Source organism: Pundamilia nyererei, unplaced genomic scaffold (assembly GCF_000239375.1).
Source record: "Pundamilia nyererei isolate P.nyererei 1_Seehausen unplaced genomic scaffold, PunNye1.0 scaffold00005, whole genome shotgun sequence".
Taxonomy (NCBI): Eukaryota; Metazoa; Chordata; class Actinopteri; order Cichliformes; family Cichlidae; genus Pundamilia; species Pundamilia nyererei.
In genome coordinates this window covers 7,367,418-7,387,690 of record NW_005187406.1, presented here as the reverse complement: position 1 = coordinate 7,387,690, position 20,273 = coordinate 7,367,418, and the positions used below count along the sequence as shown (strand labels likewise).

Genomic DNA, 20,273 nt, shown 5'->3' with positions numbered 1-20,273 from the left:
GGGACAGACTTGACTGGGGGAAAGAAGGGGAGAAAGAAAGAGGGAAAGAGAAACAGCTGAGAAGAGGGACGGGGGAGAAGGGCAAAAGACAAAAAGATTTTATCTTATCTTATCTTAGAGGCTGCGGTCTATCACACCAGGCGAGACCCCAGGTGCAGGCTGTGTAAAGATGCCCTGGAGTCAATCCAGCACATAACAGCAGGGTGCAACATGCTACCAGGCAGGGCACACATGGAACGCCATAACCAAGTGGCCAGCATAATATACAAGAACATCTCTGTCGAGTATGGCCTGGAACTCCCGAGGTCAAAATAGAACACAATCCCCCCAGGATGGTTGAGAATGATGGAGCTAAAATTCTGTGGGACTTCCAGACACTGATGGACAAACTGGTGACTGGTTAACCTCCAATATAGTGGTGGTGGACAAACAGTGGACGATGGCCACAGTGATAGATGTTGATATATCAGGAAGAAGGAGTATGAGAACCTCAAGAAATACCAAAGGCTGAGAGAGGCACTCAGGAAGATGTAGAGGGTGAAGGCAAAACTTCTTTCAAGTATGCTAAATTATCAATTTGCGAAGCCAAATATAAGCCAGATTTTAATAGACTGTTAACATGACCCCACTCTACATCTCTAAAACATTTTATCTTATAATTAATTTAAAACTTTTCATTTATAATGAATTCAGACAGGATGATGATACACAAGTACCCAAAACAAAAACTACCTAAAAACATAACCGCTTTGGCGGTGGTGATAAATTATTTACAGGACTTTATAAACAGAATAAAGGAAATATCACACGGCAAGAATTAATATCACTGCTTAGCAATCAAGATGTGAACACAGTGTAAATTATTAAAGTCTGTGTGCAGGCATAGTAACCAACCTGGCAACCACACTGTCAACAAAATCAAGGAAAGCACTGCTTGCCAAGAGTAACACCAGCATAACTACAAATGTATATGAAGTGAATCAAGTGACTTTGGACAGAGCTAAGCCAGACCCCCTGCTCTTCGGTTAACTCTATAAAATGCTTTTTTGGTTCCCCTCAGGAATCTCATTCCTCATTTACTGCCACTGTGTCCACTCTACGTTAAATACAGAGTGTGTTGTTAAGATGAGGAATAAAACCCCCTTTTTAATACCTGAATTATATTAAATGTACTTGAAAACACAGTTTCTCCATCAGAAACGTACATGCTGTTTTTTTGTTTTGTTTTTGAACAAGTCAGATGGAAATATTTGACTAGCTTTGTGCTTAATTTTCAATAAATTTCCGCAGCGATCAGCATGCTGTAACAATGAAAGAAGGAAGCCGTATCATTGCTGCAAAGTGTCGGTAAAAGAATGGAAAACACAGTTCAATCATAGACGTGATGTCCATTTAGTGTTGCAGTGTCATGGTCCTGGGCCATGTGGGCCCAGTATTCTTAGTTTCTTGTATTTTTGTATTTCGTTCCTTATTTAGGTCATGTTTCCTGAGTTGTCCTGTTATGTTGTTCCTTATTTGACTTCCCCTTGTGACTCTTATCCCCTGTGTGCCCCTCTATGTATCTGTGAGCCCTCATCTCCCCTCCTTGTGTTTCTTTCCATGTTTCCCCAGCCCACTATGCCAGTGCTCTCTCTCCTCCTGTTTGCACCTCTGTGTACTTCCTGTTTTACTTTGACAGTCTCCCGTCAGTGTTGTTTACTCCTGCCTTGTCTTGTTATGTTTATCTGTGTCAGCTGTGTTCCCATGTGTGGCCACTTCCCCTGATCATCCCTCTTGTGTATTTAGTCTCTGTGTTTCATGTAGTCTGTGTCGCGTCGTCTGTGTTACCACCCCCTGTGTTCCGTATCTCCAGCCATAGCTTTTCCTTAGTTTATGTCCAGTTTAGGTTTCTGTTTAACTATTACTCTTATGCTGCCCTCACTCTGTTTTGTTCCTTTCATCAGCCAGAATAAAAGGCTCGCTTTTGTTTAACGCCACTCCTGCATCCTCGCTTGTGTTCGCTCCTGGGTCCACCACACACATTTCCGCACGGTCTGCCTCCGCAGGCCGTGACATGCAGGGATGTTATCAGCACTAAACTCTGTCAATCTCAATACTCACAGAACACTTAAAGAAATAAAAGTACTGGTTTTGCATAATTTCTTCAGCAAAGTGATGCCATCTCCATTGTACTGTGCTGTCAGCTGAGTACTGTCGTAACTAATGTCACTAGACTGACAGCAGAAATTGACATATTTAAATGTGTCATTTGTCCGGAGCTGTATTGGCTACTAATCAGTAAATGTGCAGACCTTGGCTGTTCCAGTTCAGACTGTCCTCTGCCTTTCTGAGCTGAGCGTCGATGTCGCTGAGCTGGCCCTGAATCAGAGGACGTTCCACATCAAGCACGGAGTGCACCACCTGCAGCCAAACAGCAGAGGAAAAAAAGAGAGAGACCTGATTTTCTGCTCCCACTAAGTGAGTACAGAAAAATCATTTAAATATCATTTCTACAAAAAGGCCAAGCACAAGCCCAGAGCGTCAACACGGCATGTCGTCCTCATTATAGTCACTATTTCTGCATTGTTCCATGCTGTCATGACTTAATTGGACTTGAACTTTTGCCTACCTGAAGCACTGGATTTCTACATTTTTAAAAATGTAATCATGTCGTTGAGGTGGCTGTAATACGTGTAGTTGAGCTTTGTGTGGCTGAATTAATTACACAACGAAACTGTATACTGTTTCATGGCGCATTACTGAAACTGCTATTTTGCCCTAATGCTTAGTTCTTATTAAAACTGTGAAGGTGTCTTTGATAAATACAGACTATGTACTCAGTAATTCAGCTAATAAATACATTTCTGAAATAATCCAGCAAAGGCCTGTGTCAGTGTTTTGTGGGATTTTTTTCCTGTGTCTTAAGGACGTGACTTTCAGATTCTGTGCATTTGCCAATTCTTTTGTCCTCCACTTGGCCATGTTTTTAAAAGACACACTGCACACTGCGTCAAGATGTGCCAAAGTTTTTGCTAATAGCTCTTTGGGAATCACCTTGTTGGTGCAAAAACACGACTTTTCCCTGCCAGAGTTTGTTATCTTTGGCTTTTATCATAGATTCAGCTAAACCTCAGAACTGTGGCTCACGACTTTTGCACATCACTGTACAATGGTAAATAGTTCTGTATATTTTTGATAGTGCTAGTCTCCAAAAAGATAAGGACATGTCTAATTGCAATGTGCATGTCACAGAGCTATTCTTCTCCATTATCTGATAGTGCTCCACCCAGGCACACTGTCCTCATAGATTATTTTACTGTGTTAAATAATTTATACGTTAAATAATTTGAGAGGATTGCTTCTCAACATATCCAGCCTTGATGACATCATGTCAGCCTTATATTTCTGTTCTATTATATATTATATATGCATTCATCATTTCTATTGTAGTTATTTACAAGTTTTTGTAAATTCTATTCTTTGACATTGTGCTTGAAAATCATGTTCCTCTAGATGTTTCCTTAAAATTTCTAGCGCCTTCTTCAGTGTCACCCTCTATCATGCAGTTTCCTCTGAGTGACTTTGATGAAGGTCAAATCTGACTGGAAACTTTTGCTGGAGCATTTCTAGAAAAGCAAAGCTCGTGTGGTAAACAGAGTCGAGTACCTGCTAGCAGTGATTCCCGAACAAACAAACCCTGACTTGGTGCCAGGGTTTAGACCTGGGCTGTAGCTGGCAACTAATATACTGAATATTTATGCTGGAGAAAATTTTAATTATGGGAGGCACTTCAGAGCTGCAAATGAGCGGCATTTTGCTCTATGCACAGCAGTCACAGACCTTATCAGACTAATCTGCAGTGTCAGGAGACAAGCAAATATACAGCTGTTAACTGTTTAAATTAAAGCAGACGCGTACTGGTTCACCAAGCTGTCGTCTCCTCGTTCCTCCCACCTTACTTGCTTACTTCCTGTCACAGAGCGAGAAGCTATACTGTTTTTTCTATTCTGCTTTCAAGGAGCTTATTTTTTTTAAGAGGTCCAGTTCTCTAGGACTCCTGAAGGTGCTAAAAAGCTTTCTTGGACATGGGCTCCTCAGGCCTGGAAAATGTTCTACAGCACATGACAGGATTCATGTTTGGGGACTGCATTTCAGGTCTTGGAGCTCTTGTCAAAATTGACGGAAGTATAAGGAGGAGAAATAGTTGAGCTAAGCCATATTACACAAAAACTGGACATAACCTATTAAGCCCCCGGCGGTTTTCTGATCTCCACGATCTCCTCCCTTTTGCGCCCATCTTTGGGTGCGTGGGTGCTTAAAAGGTTAATAGCAATGATGAATCCAAATTTGAGGTTTTTGGTTAGTATCAGAGGTCAGGAGCGAGGTATAACAGAGAATGTAAAGCACAGTGGTCTTCAAAAATCAGAACTATTCCTAAAGAAATCACACGAAGGCTTAGAAGAGTTCAGGCTTTGTTGAAGAATAACGGTGGTCACTTTAAAGCTCATCAGAATTTATTTATTTTTTTGCAGTTTTTTGACGATAAATTTCCACATCACAGTTTGAAAACTTGCAACCTAATCTGATCCAACCTTATTATATCGGTCCACAGTGAGTTCAAGGTTAGCCACATACTGCCACAGCTGCCCCCTGATGGTGTAGATCTGCACTGCAGTTTCAGGGATGGCTTCGGTCTGTCTTGCCACTAAGTACTTCACCTCTCTAAGCACAGCCGCCAGCTAGGAAGAGATTAAAAAGTACATTAAAAGCACTGAAACATATATCAAGACATTAAAATTGGTCTGATCAGTACAAGCCGATGATAATTTTTTTAAAATTTATGATGTTAGAAAAGATAAAATCACTTTGGCCCATAATTATAACTCATTATATCATTTCAATTAAAAACTGAAAAACTGACCATACTAATGAGGAAGATGAAAATAAATTAGCTTGATATATCACCACTCTAATATATCCCATTACAAAAAGCACAAGCCCATCAGCTTTTCAAACTGTGTGGGAGCTAATGTAGACCTGTGGGTTAAAGTTGACTGTGATCAGCTGAGTGTCCGGGTCCCGTTTGATTAACGGCAGGCTGAGGTTGTACTGAGAACTCTCACCAACAGTCTCTGTCCATGTCTCATACAAGCTGGTGGAATATCTAAAACAGCAAACAAAAAAAGCAGACGCGCGATGACAATCGAGCAAAAGTTATTACACTTTTACCATCAGAGTATAACATTGTTTCAAATTCCCATTACCAGGGCCAGGTTTTTAATTTAAGGCCACCGGCACAAAAATGTCTCATATCATGGAAATTAACATAAACAGCAAAACAAGAGGCTAAAAGGCATATGATTGAGCCATTCTCCCATTTCTCCATGGTTGTAAACAGAATGAGAGGCGTGAATCGCTCATCTGCATCAAGCACACAATAAGGATAAAGGGAGAGGAGTGAGGAGGGTTAGATCCAGGCGTGCGGGGAGGTAATATGAGGATAAACGCTGATTCATCTGCAAGAGGCAGGGAACAGACAATATGTCAGGGCTCTGTACAGCTATATCAATCTGTAAATAGCTACGATTATGATGAGAACTTCAGTGCGCGCTGTGTGCTCCTTATTGGATTTCAGCTGTGAGCTTCATTTCCTGATAGTGGCACCGCAGACGCAGAGGCAATCAAATGCTTTGGTCATGGTCATAAATCACACTACATTTTGTCTGTGGGGGTAATGAGTGAGGATGCCCATTCTGTTCCTGACTAGAATGTGTATAATAACGGTGGCATTCATCGGAGGCAACGGCGATGATTATTACAGCATAACAAGGGCTCTAATTTCTGATGGGAGTAAATTGAGGGCAAAGAACTGGTGTTGTTCATCATCTCATTACTGTGGTTGCAGGGACATGAAGTGAAGGAGTGATATTAAGTCTGTGAGGCATAAGGAATGGGCTTCTGCATGGGAATCTGTAAGTGTGTGTGGATTTCATTCACGTACTACCACGCATACACGTGCACACACGCATCTACACTTCTGGAGCAGTAAGGGCTGACTATTCATTCCACCTTTTCGAACGTTTCCAACCCTGCTGTGATCATTTTTTATCCTTCACCAATTCAAAGTGGAAAAACACAAATTTGAGAACAAACATGAATTTGTTCAAATAATACTTTGATAGACAAATGTTTTTCAGTGTATTTTAAGCTAACACACAAATGGGTGGAACCTTTTAGCCTGTTTTGTCTGTTGCTGTACGGTTAACCTTTACTGCGCTCAGTAACTGCTGCTATTGTAAGCAGTAGTCTTACATTGTAGCCCAACAGTAAACAGAAAGATGATCCTTTATGGTGGCCCACCTTCATATAGCAGGCTAAAGCTCCCCGATTCAAAGATACTGGAGCCATAGGCACTATCTGCAGACTATCTTTAACAAGCAGGTAGCAGCAGAATTCCAATCTATGTAGTCTACATAAATACTTAGGAAGTACTAAACGCACGGAGGGGCTCTGATGAAACGATGGAAAGCGTCACTATAAAGACGGAGGTCTTCGTAGGTACAATATACCAAACCTCTGAAAAAGATGTGAACATAATTGTTGAAGAAAATATTTTACTTCACTAAAATAAAAATAAAAACTCAACTTTTGAAAAAATAAAAATAAGTGAAATTGTTCGTTTTAGCATCTGTTAGTTTTAATGTATATTAACTTATTAACAACACAGGGTGCAGTTCACTAACATGTTAGTTGTGTTAATTTTAAAAGAAGCTAATGCTGTTTTGCTGCATAATGAAACCTTTTTGTGGCAGACACTGAGTTGTCACAGCAGTCAATTTAATTAAAAGCAAACTGAGAATCATGATGACTCAGTCCCACTGAGTTAGTATGCAAAAGAAGTCACTCTTTAATATTAATCACACTAATGCTATTGCAGCATATCCAAACGTCTGCTGTGGAAAATGTTCATGAATACAGGTTTAAAGGTCCTGTAAGCCGACACAGGTGCTTTCAATTATCCTGCATAATTAGACCTCACTTACTCACTTGCACTTACAGTACTGGGCAAAAATCTTGAGCCACCCCTCATTTCTTTACATCTAACAAGCATTCCTAACAAAATGTTAGGAAAACTGAAGGTGCAGCAATGGGTAAACATATATGGAAATAAGGGAGAAACTGAGTCTGTATAATTCGAACAACCTTGAAAGTTCATAATTGGTATGACTATCTTTATCCTTCAACACAACCCGAACTCAAGCTTTCTCGTAATTAATTTCTTGTAAAGAAAGCTTTACAAACTTTCGCGTAAATATTTAAGTAGTCTTCAGAAATAGTTTCTAGGCTTCTTGAAGGACATTCCAAAGCTCTTCTTTTGATGTTGGCTGACTTTTGCTGCCTCAGTAATGTTGAAGTTCAGGCTCTGGGGAGACCGACTTCATGTTTCATGGTGTCTTTTTCTATCTAAGTATGCTTTTACTGTATTCTCACTATATTTGGAATCATTGTCATGCAATGAAGCCATTCCCAACCCCTGTTGAGGTTAACGTACCGCTGATTTTCAGATGGTATTGGATCAAAGTCTGATTGTTTTATTTGATTGTAGTGTGTTCACAATCCCATCAGTTTTGATAAGAACCACCCGAGCAGCTGAAATGCAGCCCCAAATCATGACAGAGTCGCCGCACTCACTGCTGAAAGTCTCCTCTGACCTCCTACTGACAAAGATTTAAAACAAAAATGTGAATTTATTACTCCATAAGAGCTGTTCCCACTGATTTTTAAACCAGTCCTTGTGTGATTTGTCTCTTCATCATGTTGTACTTTCTTATTAAGAACGGTTTCTTGACAGCCACCTTTCCACTATGACCATTTCTGATGAGGTTTTGGGAAAAGGTGGATGGATCAAATGAAGGCCAAGATTCATCTCTTAGGTCATCTTTTCTGGATTTTCCCTCCTATTTCTTGAGGACATGACTTTCCTCTATCAGATGCTGTAGGTAGCTTCTTCTTCTTTTGTCCTCCACTTTCACCATTTCACTTTCCTCAAACTTATCATTTTTTGTAGATTCAGCTAAAGAAATGGGATTTTGTGTGTTATTGTGATAGGCTGCTATTAACAAAGTGTCTAATGATTTACACTCATGCATTCTAACAAATCCTGCAATAAATGCTCCCTTCATGAAAATTTCAATGTGTTAAACTGTTCAAGAGAAGTCTTTTGCTCAAATGTGTTATGTTAAAGTGTTAAAGTGTATCTTATCAGGTAGATAAAATAACAGGAAATTAAATAGAAATTTAGAGTAACACAATCCAATTCAACTGCATTAGCTAAGCTAACTAACCTGGCAACAGTAAAACGAGAGAAAACATGTTGATGGTTTGCAATTATTATTATTTTTATCTCTGTGATGTTTCTTTGACTGGTTTAGCTCAGTTTGATTCCATCCAAACAGCATTTCCTGCCGGGTACCAGGTGGTTGTTGGGAGCCTGAAACCCTGGGACCCTGATCTCGGCTTGCAATGGGGTGTCCGTCCTCTAGGGGATCAACTGCCCGTTGCCGTGGACATGGGCGCCCCATCTAGGACCTCTCTCTGAGATGTGTGGCTTTAGGTCTTCAGTTAGCTCTCTGCCTGCCTTTGACTCCTGGGAGGGTGGTATTCTGGCTTCCAACCCTCATTTTAAAATATATTTCGTGACAAAGACACAAATGCACTCACACTCTCTCAGTTTCTCTCTCTCACACTCACACACACACACACACCACAAGAAGATTGTCGGCTTATGTACCTGTGCATTTTCGAATGCCTGTTGTATGCTTGTTTTTTCTTACAGGTGTAGCAGTTGGCAATACATTGTGCATTACTATCTTAAATTCCCTAATCCTTTCCCTCTCTTTTGTTATTTTTTTCTGCCTGTACTGCCTCAGACACTGTCCACATATACAGTGTAGTAAGTGAAATAACATGAATAGAAATAAAGAAATAAACAGATAAACCCGGAACAAGAGGAAAAGCGAAATGTGTTTGGCACAACGGTGTATTTAAATCATAATTGTGATTGCGAAATCTGCCAGAACACAGGACAGGATTAAAAGGAAACAAGCCCCCCTCCCCCCCCCCCCCCCAAAAAAACAAAACAAAAAACTAACAAACAAACAAACAAAAAACCCCAACATATCCTTCCCAGTGGGATGCTTTATCTTGCAGGGTTTGATGTTGGATGCGGTCTATAAGGCCATTTCTCACTTGGCATCAGTAAGCAGTGACAGGGCATATGGGATTATGGGAGTCCTGCAAAATAATCTGCAGAGCAGCGCCACAGTAATGAGAACATAAATCATGCCCAGAGCTGCATGTCTACATGTTATTCCACAGGGGCTGCTTCATAAATTTTCTACACTCAACTAACAAAATCACAAACGCTGGGTTTAAGAAAGGTTGGCATGAAATTACAGGGAAACATTTACATTTCAAAGACTAAAGCTAATATTTAATATCTGCCTTTATAGTATTATTATGCACTCCAATAAAATGGTGTCATATTCTTTCACTGTCTATTCTGTTTAATCTTCCTTTCTGTTCTTTTATTCAGTAATACATACATCTCAGCATGATGACACACAGTGTAACACGCTGAGATAAGTGCGGCACACACCTGTCCAGCAGTTGCATCATCTCCTCATACTTCTGGATGACCCTGGCTCCTTCTGCAGTCTCCAAGCACCTGCAGAGAAGATGAAGCTTTACAAGCCATGCAAAGGGTAGAGCCAATATCTTTCCAGGGTCCAATATTCTAAAGCCTCATTTTTATGAGGCCTCTAAAACTGCTCACAGAGTGATTAATTCATACTGAGACCACTGGAAATGCACGGCCACATCAACTTTCATTTTTTAATCTGCTTTATTTGAGGTGAGACTCACGGATAGGCGAGGTGTCTGAATTTGAAGAAGGGGGTCTGGATGCGCTGCTCCACCTCCTGGGCCCATCTCAGCCCTCCAGCTACTGCTGGCATATTCTTATTCACTGGAGCTGAACCTGAGGAGGTCAAACATCATCACATAGAATTACACAGATAGGCGGTTTTATGCAAAGTTTGAGCACCCTTAGGCAAATTACATATTTTGGTCATTTATGAAGTAAATAAATACAGCCTCTGCAGCAAACACACATTAAAATGAGCTTTTTGAACTGTGAATTAACATTTAATTCACAGTTTCTTTTTATTTCATGGAGGGACGAAGAGCAACTGTGACATGTGCCAAACTCACGGTACACTGCCAAGTCAGTACTACCTTTTGGCAGCTTTGTTTTTGAATACATAAATGAGTTTCATTCAGTTTTATTAGTTATCTCTGATTATAGTAAGTGTTTAATGGTGAACCTTAGATTACCTATATTTTCACACTCATCCCTGCATGTTGATGGCTCAATTACCTCAGCAAGTACCAGCAACTGGATATACATGTACATGATTAGGCTTCATCGGTGGAAATCCTGAGCACAAGAACACAGCTACATGTGTGATTAAAATCTGCAAAGGACACCTCAAAAGTTTTTCTTTTAGGAAGTAACTGATGCTGGTAAAAGAGAGAGCAGATTTCTCCTATATTGGCTTCCCTTCATTGGCTCCCTGTTAAATCCAGAGTTGAAATCAAAATCCTGCTCCTCACATACAAGACCTTAAATAATCAGGCCCCATCTTACTTTACTTGTAGTACCATATACCCCATTAGAGCACTTCGCTCTCACACTGCAGGCCTACTTGTTGTTCTTAGGAGATTTAAAAGTAGAATGGGAGGCAGAGCCTTCAGTTTTCAGGCTCCTCTTCTGTGGAACCAGCTTCCGGTTTGGATTCAGGAGACAGACACTATCTCTACTTTCAAGATCAGGCTTCAAACTTTCCTTTTTGCTAAAGCATATAGTTAGGGCTGGACCAGGTGACCCTGAATCCTCCCTTAGTTATGCTGCAATAGTTGTAGGCTGCTGGGGTAGTCCTGTGATGCATTGAGCATTTCTTCACTCACTATGTGTTAATAGACCTCTCTGCATTGATTATTAGTCTCTGCCTTCCTTTCACAGCATGTCTTTTATCCTGTCTTCCTTCTCTCACCCCAACCGGTCACGGCAGACAGCCGTCCCTGCCTGAGCCTGGTTCTGCCGGTTTCCTTCTGTTAAAAGGGAGTTTTTCTTTCCCACTGTCACCAAAGTGCTGTTTGTAGGGTCTACCTTACAATATAAAGTGCCTTGCGGCGACTGTTCTTGTGATATGGCGCTGTATGAATAAAACTGAATTGAATTGGTACTTTGCATCATTACCACAAGCCTGTCCGATTTCAATTTCAAGATTTCTGCATAGAGATTTCACAGATAGCTTTTTAGTTCAATCCATTTTTTCCTTTCTCTAACCCAGCCACAGACGGTCAACAAACCAGAGTACCCTTACCGCCAGTCCCAACCTCACCTCCTTTTATTTCCGCTAACACATGATTTTGAACTTAATCAGTAATTTTGGACTTCCTGATCACCAGTCTGGCTGATCCAGACGTTGCATCACCATAGCTCATTCCAGACAGCAAAAATTCCAAGGTTGAACTGTAAAATTGTTTGCTTTACCAACAACAACAACAAAAAATGTACTAAATTTAAATGTACTAAATTTTCCCAAATTTTAGATACTCCCAAAATTCAGAGAAAAGCTGAACTAAAAAGGCACATAACTGAGCAACGACCACCCAATAATGTGAGATCCCCTCATGTCCTCATCGTATAGTTTCCATATGCTAGATTTGTCAGTACACTATAATCTATCAAGATTATCTTTAAAGTGCAAATTTCAAAAGACTGCTGTTTCCTCGTGACCTCATATCAGCAGCTGGGAGGAGCTACACTGGGGATTACATGATGAACAATTACAGGGTGATTCAGCTGCCCTAATTAAGCTCAGTATGTACACACCCACACACAGGAAAATCATCTGTGTGGGTGGACTATGGGTGTGTGGGGGTTTTAAGGGTTTAAACTCAGCAAATTTCCAAAGAGCTTGGTCGTTTCAATTAAGAAGTTTTTAAATCAAGAACACTCCACGTTTAATTCCTTTAGAAACTTTGACAACATCCTTGAGGGGTTGTAATGGATCTCACTCTTCACTGATCTCAACCTTTTTTCCAACCCCAAGCAAAAGCAGTTTTATGATGTTTTTCAACAGGGAAAGACAAGTTCCCCTTGAGACTCAAATTTAAACGGTGTTTACAGCTAAACTACAAAATGAAGTGTATTTAGGTGTATAAATGCACCTTAAATATAGAGTTATCATGGACACCAACATTAACTGCTGACTGTGTCTTTCTTTGCAAGTTTGTGAGACTAAAAAGTGGCATATTCTTTAAATAAACACCATCATAATGTTGTTTATAATTAGACTTTTGTGAAATAAAGACTTTGTCGTGAATCTCACCCCACTCCTCAGCAGCTTGAATGTGTTTGTTGTAGAGAATTTTACAGCAGTCCAGCTCCTTGTCAAACATAGACACAAGCAAAGGGTATTTGTCCAGAGCATCTGTAGCCACTAGCGGGCGCTCCAGCAGGCTGCCAAACATGTCCAGAACCTGCAGACCACAGATATGCCAAAGGGCTTAATGATTATGTGTGTGTGTGCACGTGTGTGAGTTTGGGCGGGTGGGTGTATGCATGTGTGTGTGTCTGAGAAAAAGATCCCAGACCTTAAAGGCGTGCTCCAGACCGAAGGCGTCATCAAAGGCCTGACAGAAGATAGCTCCGAGTCTTCGGTCTATGTCATCCACCTTCAGTTTAAACTGCCTCACGTCTTCTTCAAATTCCTGCAGAGGAAATAGCTCAGCTACACCAACAGCCAAAATACCAAACAGCAGTGTGATGTAATGCAAAGCCAGCAAAGCATATTCCTTTTCACAATTCACTGACTCAAAGCCATTCAACAATTTGCGATTCGAGATATTCAAGTTAAGTCAATTTATATTTGCTTATAGGTCTCAAAAACCTTGGATAAGCAAACAGGTGACATTTACAAATAAAATACTTTATTGGCAGAAAAGCAATTTGCTCCACCGATGCTGGGCGACCACGCTACTGTGCTATTAGCCAGGATAAGAAGAAGGTATAAAAGCTCTGCTGGGCCTGTAGCCTTTCATATTTCATAAAGCCCTTTTAAAAGGAATTCACCTTGACAATGCTCAGTAAAATAAGAGAGCAGGCAAGTGAACTAGAGCCCCATATATCCTATGATCATAATCATTCGTACCATGTTGTTTACATCCAAGCAGTCATAGGGCTTCTCTGTGAAGAACTTATACATGTCAGTAAATTCCTGCTGGAGCTGTTGGACTTGCTGGCTGAGGGCTCGACCTCGGACGCCTCCAATCTCCAGTTTCTCAAGCTTCAGCAGGTCGACAGCTGTTAACAAGATATCCTGCAGAGAAGGCAAGCTCCAGTCAACTGTCATACCAAAAATGCTGGCATTTCTCCAAGAGGTGCTGAGAACGTATTTCTATACTCACCTTAATGATTTTGACTCTGTTAACAAATCGGTCAAGTCCGGAGAAAATCAAAAGAGGGGAAAAGTCCCAGGGCCTAACCAAGCTCCCGTTCTTCTGGTACTGCCTCAGATTGGCCCGCCGGTCCTCATAGGTGCTCTTGAAGAGAATCAGGACCTCCAGGGTGGTCTGTATTTTCTGGAGAGTCTCAGAAACCTCTCCTCTCAGAATATCTTCTGGTACTAGATAGATGCGGGCCTGATAAAGGAGAAACAAGAATTATCTTTTTTTAAAAATAAGATTAAAAAAATATGTGCTGGGTAATTAGCGTTTGTGTTTGGTGGCATCAGTGGTTTTGTTTAATAGGCGAGTACGGGGAGTGCAACTTCCTGCAAACGGAGGAATCCAGATGGACCTCCTTATTTATTCCTTGTCTTCTGCTCTACAGTCAACTGTCATCAAACAGTTATGAATAAATATACATGTTTATCAACCAATAGTTTAAATATATATATTAAACCACCAGTTGCCATTGAAAGCATTAATTAAAGAACTGCAATGTACTGACGTAGAAATGCATCTACATATGCACAGAGCATCTGAGGACATAAACACAGAGACCCTTTTACAGAGCTGAGGATACTCAGATCTACAATTCCAAAGAAAACTACAGCACTTCAAACCTTTTCTTTCCTCAAAGGCATTAGATAAACATTTCTCAGCTGCAAGATGTGTTCAGAATTCTTGTGCCTATCACGGTAAATGGAGCATCAGGAGAGAAGAGCTTCTCTAAGTTGAAACAAATCGTCAGCTATCTGAGCACATCACATTCTCGGGGCAGACTGTGCAGACCTGCTGTTCTATCCATTGAAAAGGATGCTGCATCTAAGATGAATTACACAGCTCTTACTGCTGAGTTTGCTGCAATGAAAGCAAGAAAAGTGACTTTCCTGCATTTTATGTGATATCGACCCTTTCATCTAACTCTGAGAAGAAAGCAAATAAGCCTGTTCCCCGCAATGTTAGGCCATTAAATAATAGTGAATTTTCACCAAATCTTGAAAATCTGGGTTGTTTAATGGCCAAATTTCACTACTGAGTTTTTATATTATAATCATTATATGGTGAATATTGTTTCAGGTGGTGATAAGAAAAATATGCAACAGCAAACAAGATGATAGCCCAGACAGAAGCATTGGTTGGTCTCTGGGATCTAGGCCAAGTTTGAAACTGCCATGTGCAGTGTGGGCACTTAAATGCCATGGGACACAGTGGCAATGTTTCCCAATGCACAGCCCAGCAGGTAAACGCTGGTGGCTGCCAGGTCTTTCCTGGGAAGGAGTTTCTGGTACATTATATATTTTTGGCTGCAAAAACAGGGACTTGCTTCCAATAAACTTAACACAATAAAACAGAACAGTTTGAGAGCATGAACTTTCATGGCTGAGCAGACAAAGAAAAAAGTTCCACCTACAAACAGGAAAAAAAACTCTAAGAAGAAAATCACCCACCCACTTCGCAGTGACAGGTGATCCCTGAAAGCGCAGTTCAGAAACACTGCAGTATGACTACTTAGCAACACCGACTGCCCAACTGTAACCTGGCTGTAAAACACATTCACTTGCCTGTCTATAGGGGATAGTGTGACACGGTTTTGTTTGATTGTTAGGGTTTCTTTCTAATATTGTGTTTACCTGGTAATATAAAGTGCCTTGAGGCAAAAGTTGTTGTGAATTGGCATTATAGAAATAAAACTGAATTGGATTTAAACTGAACCGAATTGAATTGTGAAGACAAAAGTAATTTCAACAAAACATGCAGACAAAGAGCAGAAACTGCAGCTGACCTGCTGTATGAGGAGGTTACATGTCTCCTGCAGGAGAACAATCAGCCGTGCTGGAGTGTTGTAGTATCTTGAGTTTGCCCACACCAGACATACTGTGTGCATTAAAGGGCCGATTAGACCCTTGACCGCAGGAATCTCCACATTCTCCATGTCAGTAAACAGAGGCTGCAGGGGTCTCAGGTAGGTGCAGATGTCTTCTGCCTCCTCGAGAGCTGCAAATGAAGATGTGATCAAAGTCAATTTGACCACAAGTAAAAAGATAAAGCATCTTGTTCTTTGGCCCTTAAAGAACAAAAACATATTGCATCTCAGAAAGCAAACTTCATTAAGTTTATTGTCTGTTGTTAGATTACCTGCAAGGACATCCTGCTGCATGTTCATAAAAGCAGCATGGTAGCAGCTCTCCACAGCCTCCAACAACGCTGCCATCTTATTCACCTTGCATGATTTTAACTGGGAGTGGATGCACTTAAAATCTGCATATCTTAAAGAAAAACAAGGGATGTTTATGGATCTATTTAACTGCAGCTTCCCAGGGGCCTGAATCACTTCTGAAAGACTGCAAAGAATGACTCAGAAAGTGTAAAACTGTTCTTAAAAACCTGGAAGCATTGCCCGGTCAGCTGTGTTAACAGCAGGTTACTGCAACAGCAACCGCAGCAGAGGTGAAGAAGAAAAATCACAGAAAAGAAACTATTATTAATGCGGTTACAAGTGAAAGGTAACATCTGATTAGCCTAACACAACCAAAATGTTTTACTAATTTATGCCTCGAATGTTGGACAAATCTTATCTGAGAAATGACAATTACAAAAACCATTCTGGACCATTTGGAAACCAGACATTAGCAAAACCTGGTTCACTGCACATTTATATGCTAATGTCAATCACCTTCAGCATTCCAGGCTTTATAATTTATTCCACATTTACTGGGACTATAATTCATAAAATATACATTATAAAATATTTGAATTACAGACTGAGACCCGAAATTCATCCAGAAAATTTTTACATAGATTGGAACTGAAGGAACAAATCAAAACATTTTCTCATATATTTTCCTTAAAGATTCTTTAAAAAGCCAAAGGGGTTGCACCATCAAAAAGAAATGCAGATTCTCTGTTCTTCTTTCTTTTTCATTTGTATTACTGCAGAGTCTTTACCTTACAATATAAAGCGCCTTGGGGCAACTTTTGTTGTGATTTGGTGCTACATAAATAAATAAATAAATTGAATTCAATTAACGCAGGGTCAGTGTTAATTTTGTAGCTACAGACTGCACAATATGAACTACCATATGTGTTGGCATTAATTTGTTCATATGAATAACATAAAAAATGTACCAAAGGCTGGTGGCATTAGAGTATGTATTTAAGAAAAAGTTTTTGTCTAATTTCTTCAGTGGAAAAACAAATGGTAAAAATAGAGCATACTGGACTGCTAGCATGTAATTCTCATAAGATGTAATTCTGTTACATAAGCAGATTTGTTTCAGCAAAGAAATAAAGAAAGTACTGGGCTGCAAATTACATTGTTCACTCGACAGCACAGGCACTTTGAAACTGAAATTAGAAGCACTAGCAAAAACTTAGGTCCCTTCAGTATTTCAAAGTTGTATTATTTTCTGTGTTATTTTCTCACACTTGTGACACTGAAACAAGCACTTCTCAGAAGCTGCCACTGGCTACTTTGTGTGTGTAATAACAGAGGTGCTGACCTGTTCTTCCAGAAGAGCAACTCAGTGTGAGGTGTGGGGTTTCTGCCTTCCAGCAGAGCCTCAGAGGAGTCTTTTTTGAGGATATCACGGATTTGATGGCTCCACTCTATCACTGCAGACTCCAAGGAGTGGATGATGCTTTTATCCACTATTTCCCCCCTGTGATGTTTCACAAGTAAAGCATTTTAGAATGTATGAGTTGGACAAATGATGCATTGACACGATCCTGTCACAGCGGTCTGCTTACCTTTTGTCCGTCTCGAGGGCGGCTCGGTCTATTCGCTCCGAGCCTGCGGGAAGAGGCAACAGAGTCTTGCCTTGGATTTGGCCAGACACCACAAACACACTGTTCTTAAGGGAGTGGACATGACACTTGATATCCTGTACCACAACTTGTGGCCACTGAATGTAGTTGTTGCTGTTGGAGAGCAGTGGAGCTATAACCTGAAGGAGTTTAAAGAAATTGGAAAAATGTTATGGACTAAACTTTTAAAGTACAGAGTGACAGCAGTATTAGGAAAAGGACTTAAAGTTTTAAAAGTACTCATTTTTCTCAAGTGTGGTGTGTAAGTTAACTATGGACTGACATTAGCAATTATTTTAGCCCCGTCAATTATTAAGCGTTACTTGTGACAAAACTTTCAGGTCATTAGTGTTATGCATATCACTGTTAAACAATTACTTTTAGCAAACAATGTCAACCATTTAGGTACAATATTGGTTTTGGCAACGTATTAACTAATATTTTCAATTACAGATTTTAAATTACATTTTTAATTTAAGCATTATTTTTAATAACACTGACTTTTTACTATTTCAATAATTTGGCTGTTTTGCTTGGCGAGGTTTGCTTGCTGGTTTTCCCTAGAAATACCTAAGTACTTGTACCTAGTACTGAAATATGTACTGTTTTAAGCATAAAAAAGGAATAGTGCTTTGTTTTTGGACCACGATGAAAGCGGTCATTTAATTTGAACCCTCACTCGCAGCTCTGCATGCTTACTGCAGTCTAGGTAGGAGGTTAATGTACTCGGTCGTGGTAAGTAGGGCTTCATGCACCTAACAATCATTAACATACCCTGCTCTGTGGCTTACCTCCTCAACTAGAGCAGAAAACTGGTCAAGTGGAGCATAAGACAGGTCCCCGTAAAACAAATTCTCTTTCATGGATTCGGGACTCAGTGTGGTTGTGGTTCGCTTTATGAAGTACACCGCCTTGTTCTTGGAGTCGCCAGTGAAGGAGGAGGCGGTCTGTAGCTGTCCTCCTGCAGTCACAGACACCACCAGAGTCCTCTGCTCGGCTTTGTCCAGGAACTCCTGCAGCACCTGCCTGTTGTCCTCGCTGGACACGCATTTCTGCCATTTGTCCTGTTTCAGTTTAAGAGTCCTCAGGACGCATTCCGCTATATAGTCCAGTCTCTCGTCCTCAGCAGCAGGTGACTCCCTCAGGTCCTCCATGTGCCCGGGTCAGTCACGTTGACTGTATGCACTGATTGTGTCTCGGCAACCATAGTAACGCCGTGTTTTGCATCAGGCCGTTGCTTGGGGAACATGAGCGACTTGGAGCTGACCCAGAACATCCCTCAGTCCATCCAGTTGCTGATTGACACCCATTTTCCCTGACAGGATTTCAGTGGAAAGTTTCTCTGACTGTGGCAACGACAAGCAACACACCTGAGATAAATGCATCTGATACATGTCACAAAATCATGTCAGTAAATAACTATTCACTAAAGATAGTGAATAGTTATAGAAAAATGGCCATGATAAAGTTTAAACCAACAAGGGCGCACAGACGAAAGCGTCTTCATTTTAGGTAACATGTTTAAACATAGCAAAAAGGTATCAGAACCAAAAATAAATGTACTGCGTAAAACATTCAAACTTCTTGTAGAGTTACTCTTTAAACAAATGTGATGTAGTAAACCCGAGCGGTATGCGTGTGATGGAAGAGATAACTGGTGTTTAAAATGAAACACGTTTGCAGATTCATAAGTTCTGTAGTTGTAGCTAATGTGTCCTGTATGTTAAAACACTTCGCATACCTATTAGTATTCGAAGGGCATCTTCCTTCGGGGTCATCAAAGACTCTGGAGTGGATGTTCAAGCTGCGCCCTGTAGGGTTAAGCTGTGATGAGCACCATTACTTTTCTACGTGAAGTCTTCTTTAATTGATTACATGCAGAGGATACAGGATGTTTACCTTCTCGAAAAATCATCACGATTATCAGCACACTGGATATGTTCGGACGAAATATGAATCCATAAGTAACCTGCATGAAAGTTACTATTTATTAACCCTTTAATCTAAATGATGTAAATGCTGATGGTTTTGTGAAAACTCTCGTTTTTTTCTTTGCCCTTTCGTTTATTAGGAAAGATGCGATTGCCACAGCTAACCACAAGGTGGCAACACTGCACTTACTAGTCAGAGGCCTGTTCCAAGAAGCTTCTGATTTTGTCTTTATGTTTACTCGATGCTCCACACTTTGTGCATTCCTGAGCAAAAATCTGACATCCTGCCATCTGAACAGACTGCACGTCTGATATGAGGAAATCCAAACGTCACTACTGTACTGGTTTCTTGGAAGTGGTCTTTCTGTGTGTCCTCTGTTTGTGGGATATGATCAAACCTCACAGACTGAACGTGAACCATCGTGCTGCTGTTTGACAGGATGTGAGGCCAGCAGAGGAAATGAGTGTGTGCTCTGTTCATTATTCTCATGTGGGATGTGGAACAGGATTAGCAGCAAAATGACATCAAACACCGCCTCGGACGTCTTTTATCCTATGTAGGTGCATTTTATGCTGGGCCACCTTCAAGCACAGTGTGTGTGTAGGCGTGTTTAGGTGTGAGTTTGTGTGTACGTGTATGAATAAATATGCATGTGTGTGACCAATTGTGAGTCACTCAGACTGTCCAGAAGCAGCAACTAAGGAGTTTCGCTTCTTATGACAGAGCAAAAAGAACTGCAGAAGCCAGACTTTCCATTTCAGAATCACATGAACCGCCTGGTCCCTGATATGATGGAGCTGCTTGCTACATCCACTTGGGTGGCTGGACACTGGGATACATAAACCAGGAATGTTTCCTTCAACTGCATCTTTATATCAGCGAGGAGGATGAAAGTGAGTCTGTTACAGTAAAAAATCCCTAATGTTGCTAATCAGTTACTATTTGTTTCTGGTTATCAAGAAGGGATCAGAGTGGAAAGACAA

At 40.6% G+C, this 20,273-nt stretch overlaps 1 protein-coding gene across 1 annotated transcript in view; it reads right to left on the bottom strand.

Annotated features, from left to right (window-relative positions):
* Positions 1–18,546, bottom strand: part of dnah9 (dynein, axonemal, heavy chain 9) — a 164,659-nt gene extending 146,113 nt beyond the window's left edge. The window contains exons 1-14 of the mRNA XM_013913056.1: positions 18,150–18,546; positions 17,302–17,498; positions 17,055–17,213; positions 15,691–15,821; positions 15,338–15,549; positions 13,516–13,749; positions 13,260–13,427; positions 12,703–12,819; positions 12,438–12,588; positions 9,904–10,018; positions 9,638–9,706; positions 5,017–5,143; positions 4,572–4,718; positions 2,292–2,400 (exon numbers count right to left, since the gene is read on the bottom strand). Coding sequence (XP_013768510.1) covers positions 2,292–2,400; positions 4,572–4,718; positions 5,017–5,143; positions 9,638–9,706; positions 9,904–10,018; positions 12,438–12,588; positions 12,703–12,819; positions 13,260–13,427; positions 13,516–13,749; positions 15,338–15,549; positions 15,691–15,821; positions 17,055–17,213; positions 17,302–17,498; positions 18,150–18,512 — 2,299 coding nt within the window. The 5' untranslated portion in view covers positions 18,513–18,546. The remainder of the gene's footprint in view (positions 1–2,291; positions 2,401–4,571; positions 4,719–5,016; positions 5,144–9,637; positions 9,707–9,903; positions 10,019–12,437; positions 12,589–12,702; positions 12,820–13,259; positions 13,428–13,515; positions 13,750–15,337; positions 15,550–15,690; positions 15,822–17,054; positions 17,214–17,301; positions 17,499–18,149) is intronic.
* Between the last annotated feature and the right edge of the window lie 1,727 nt (positions 18,547–20,273).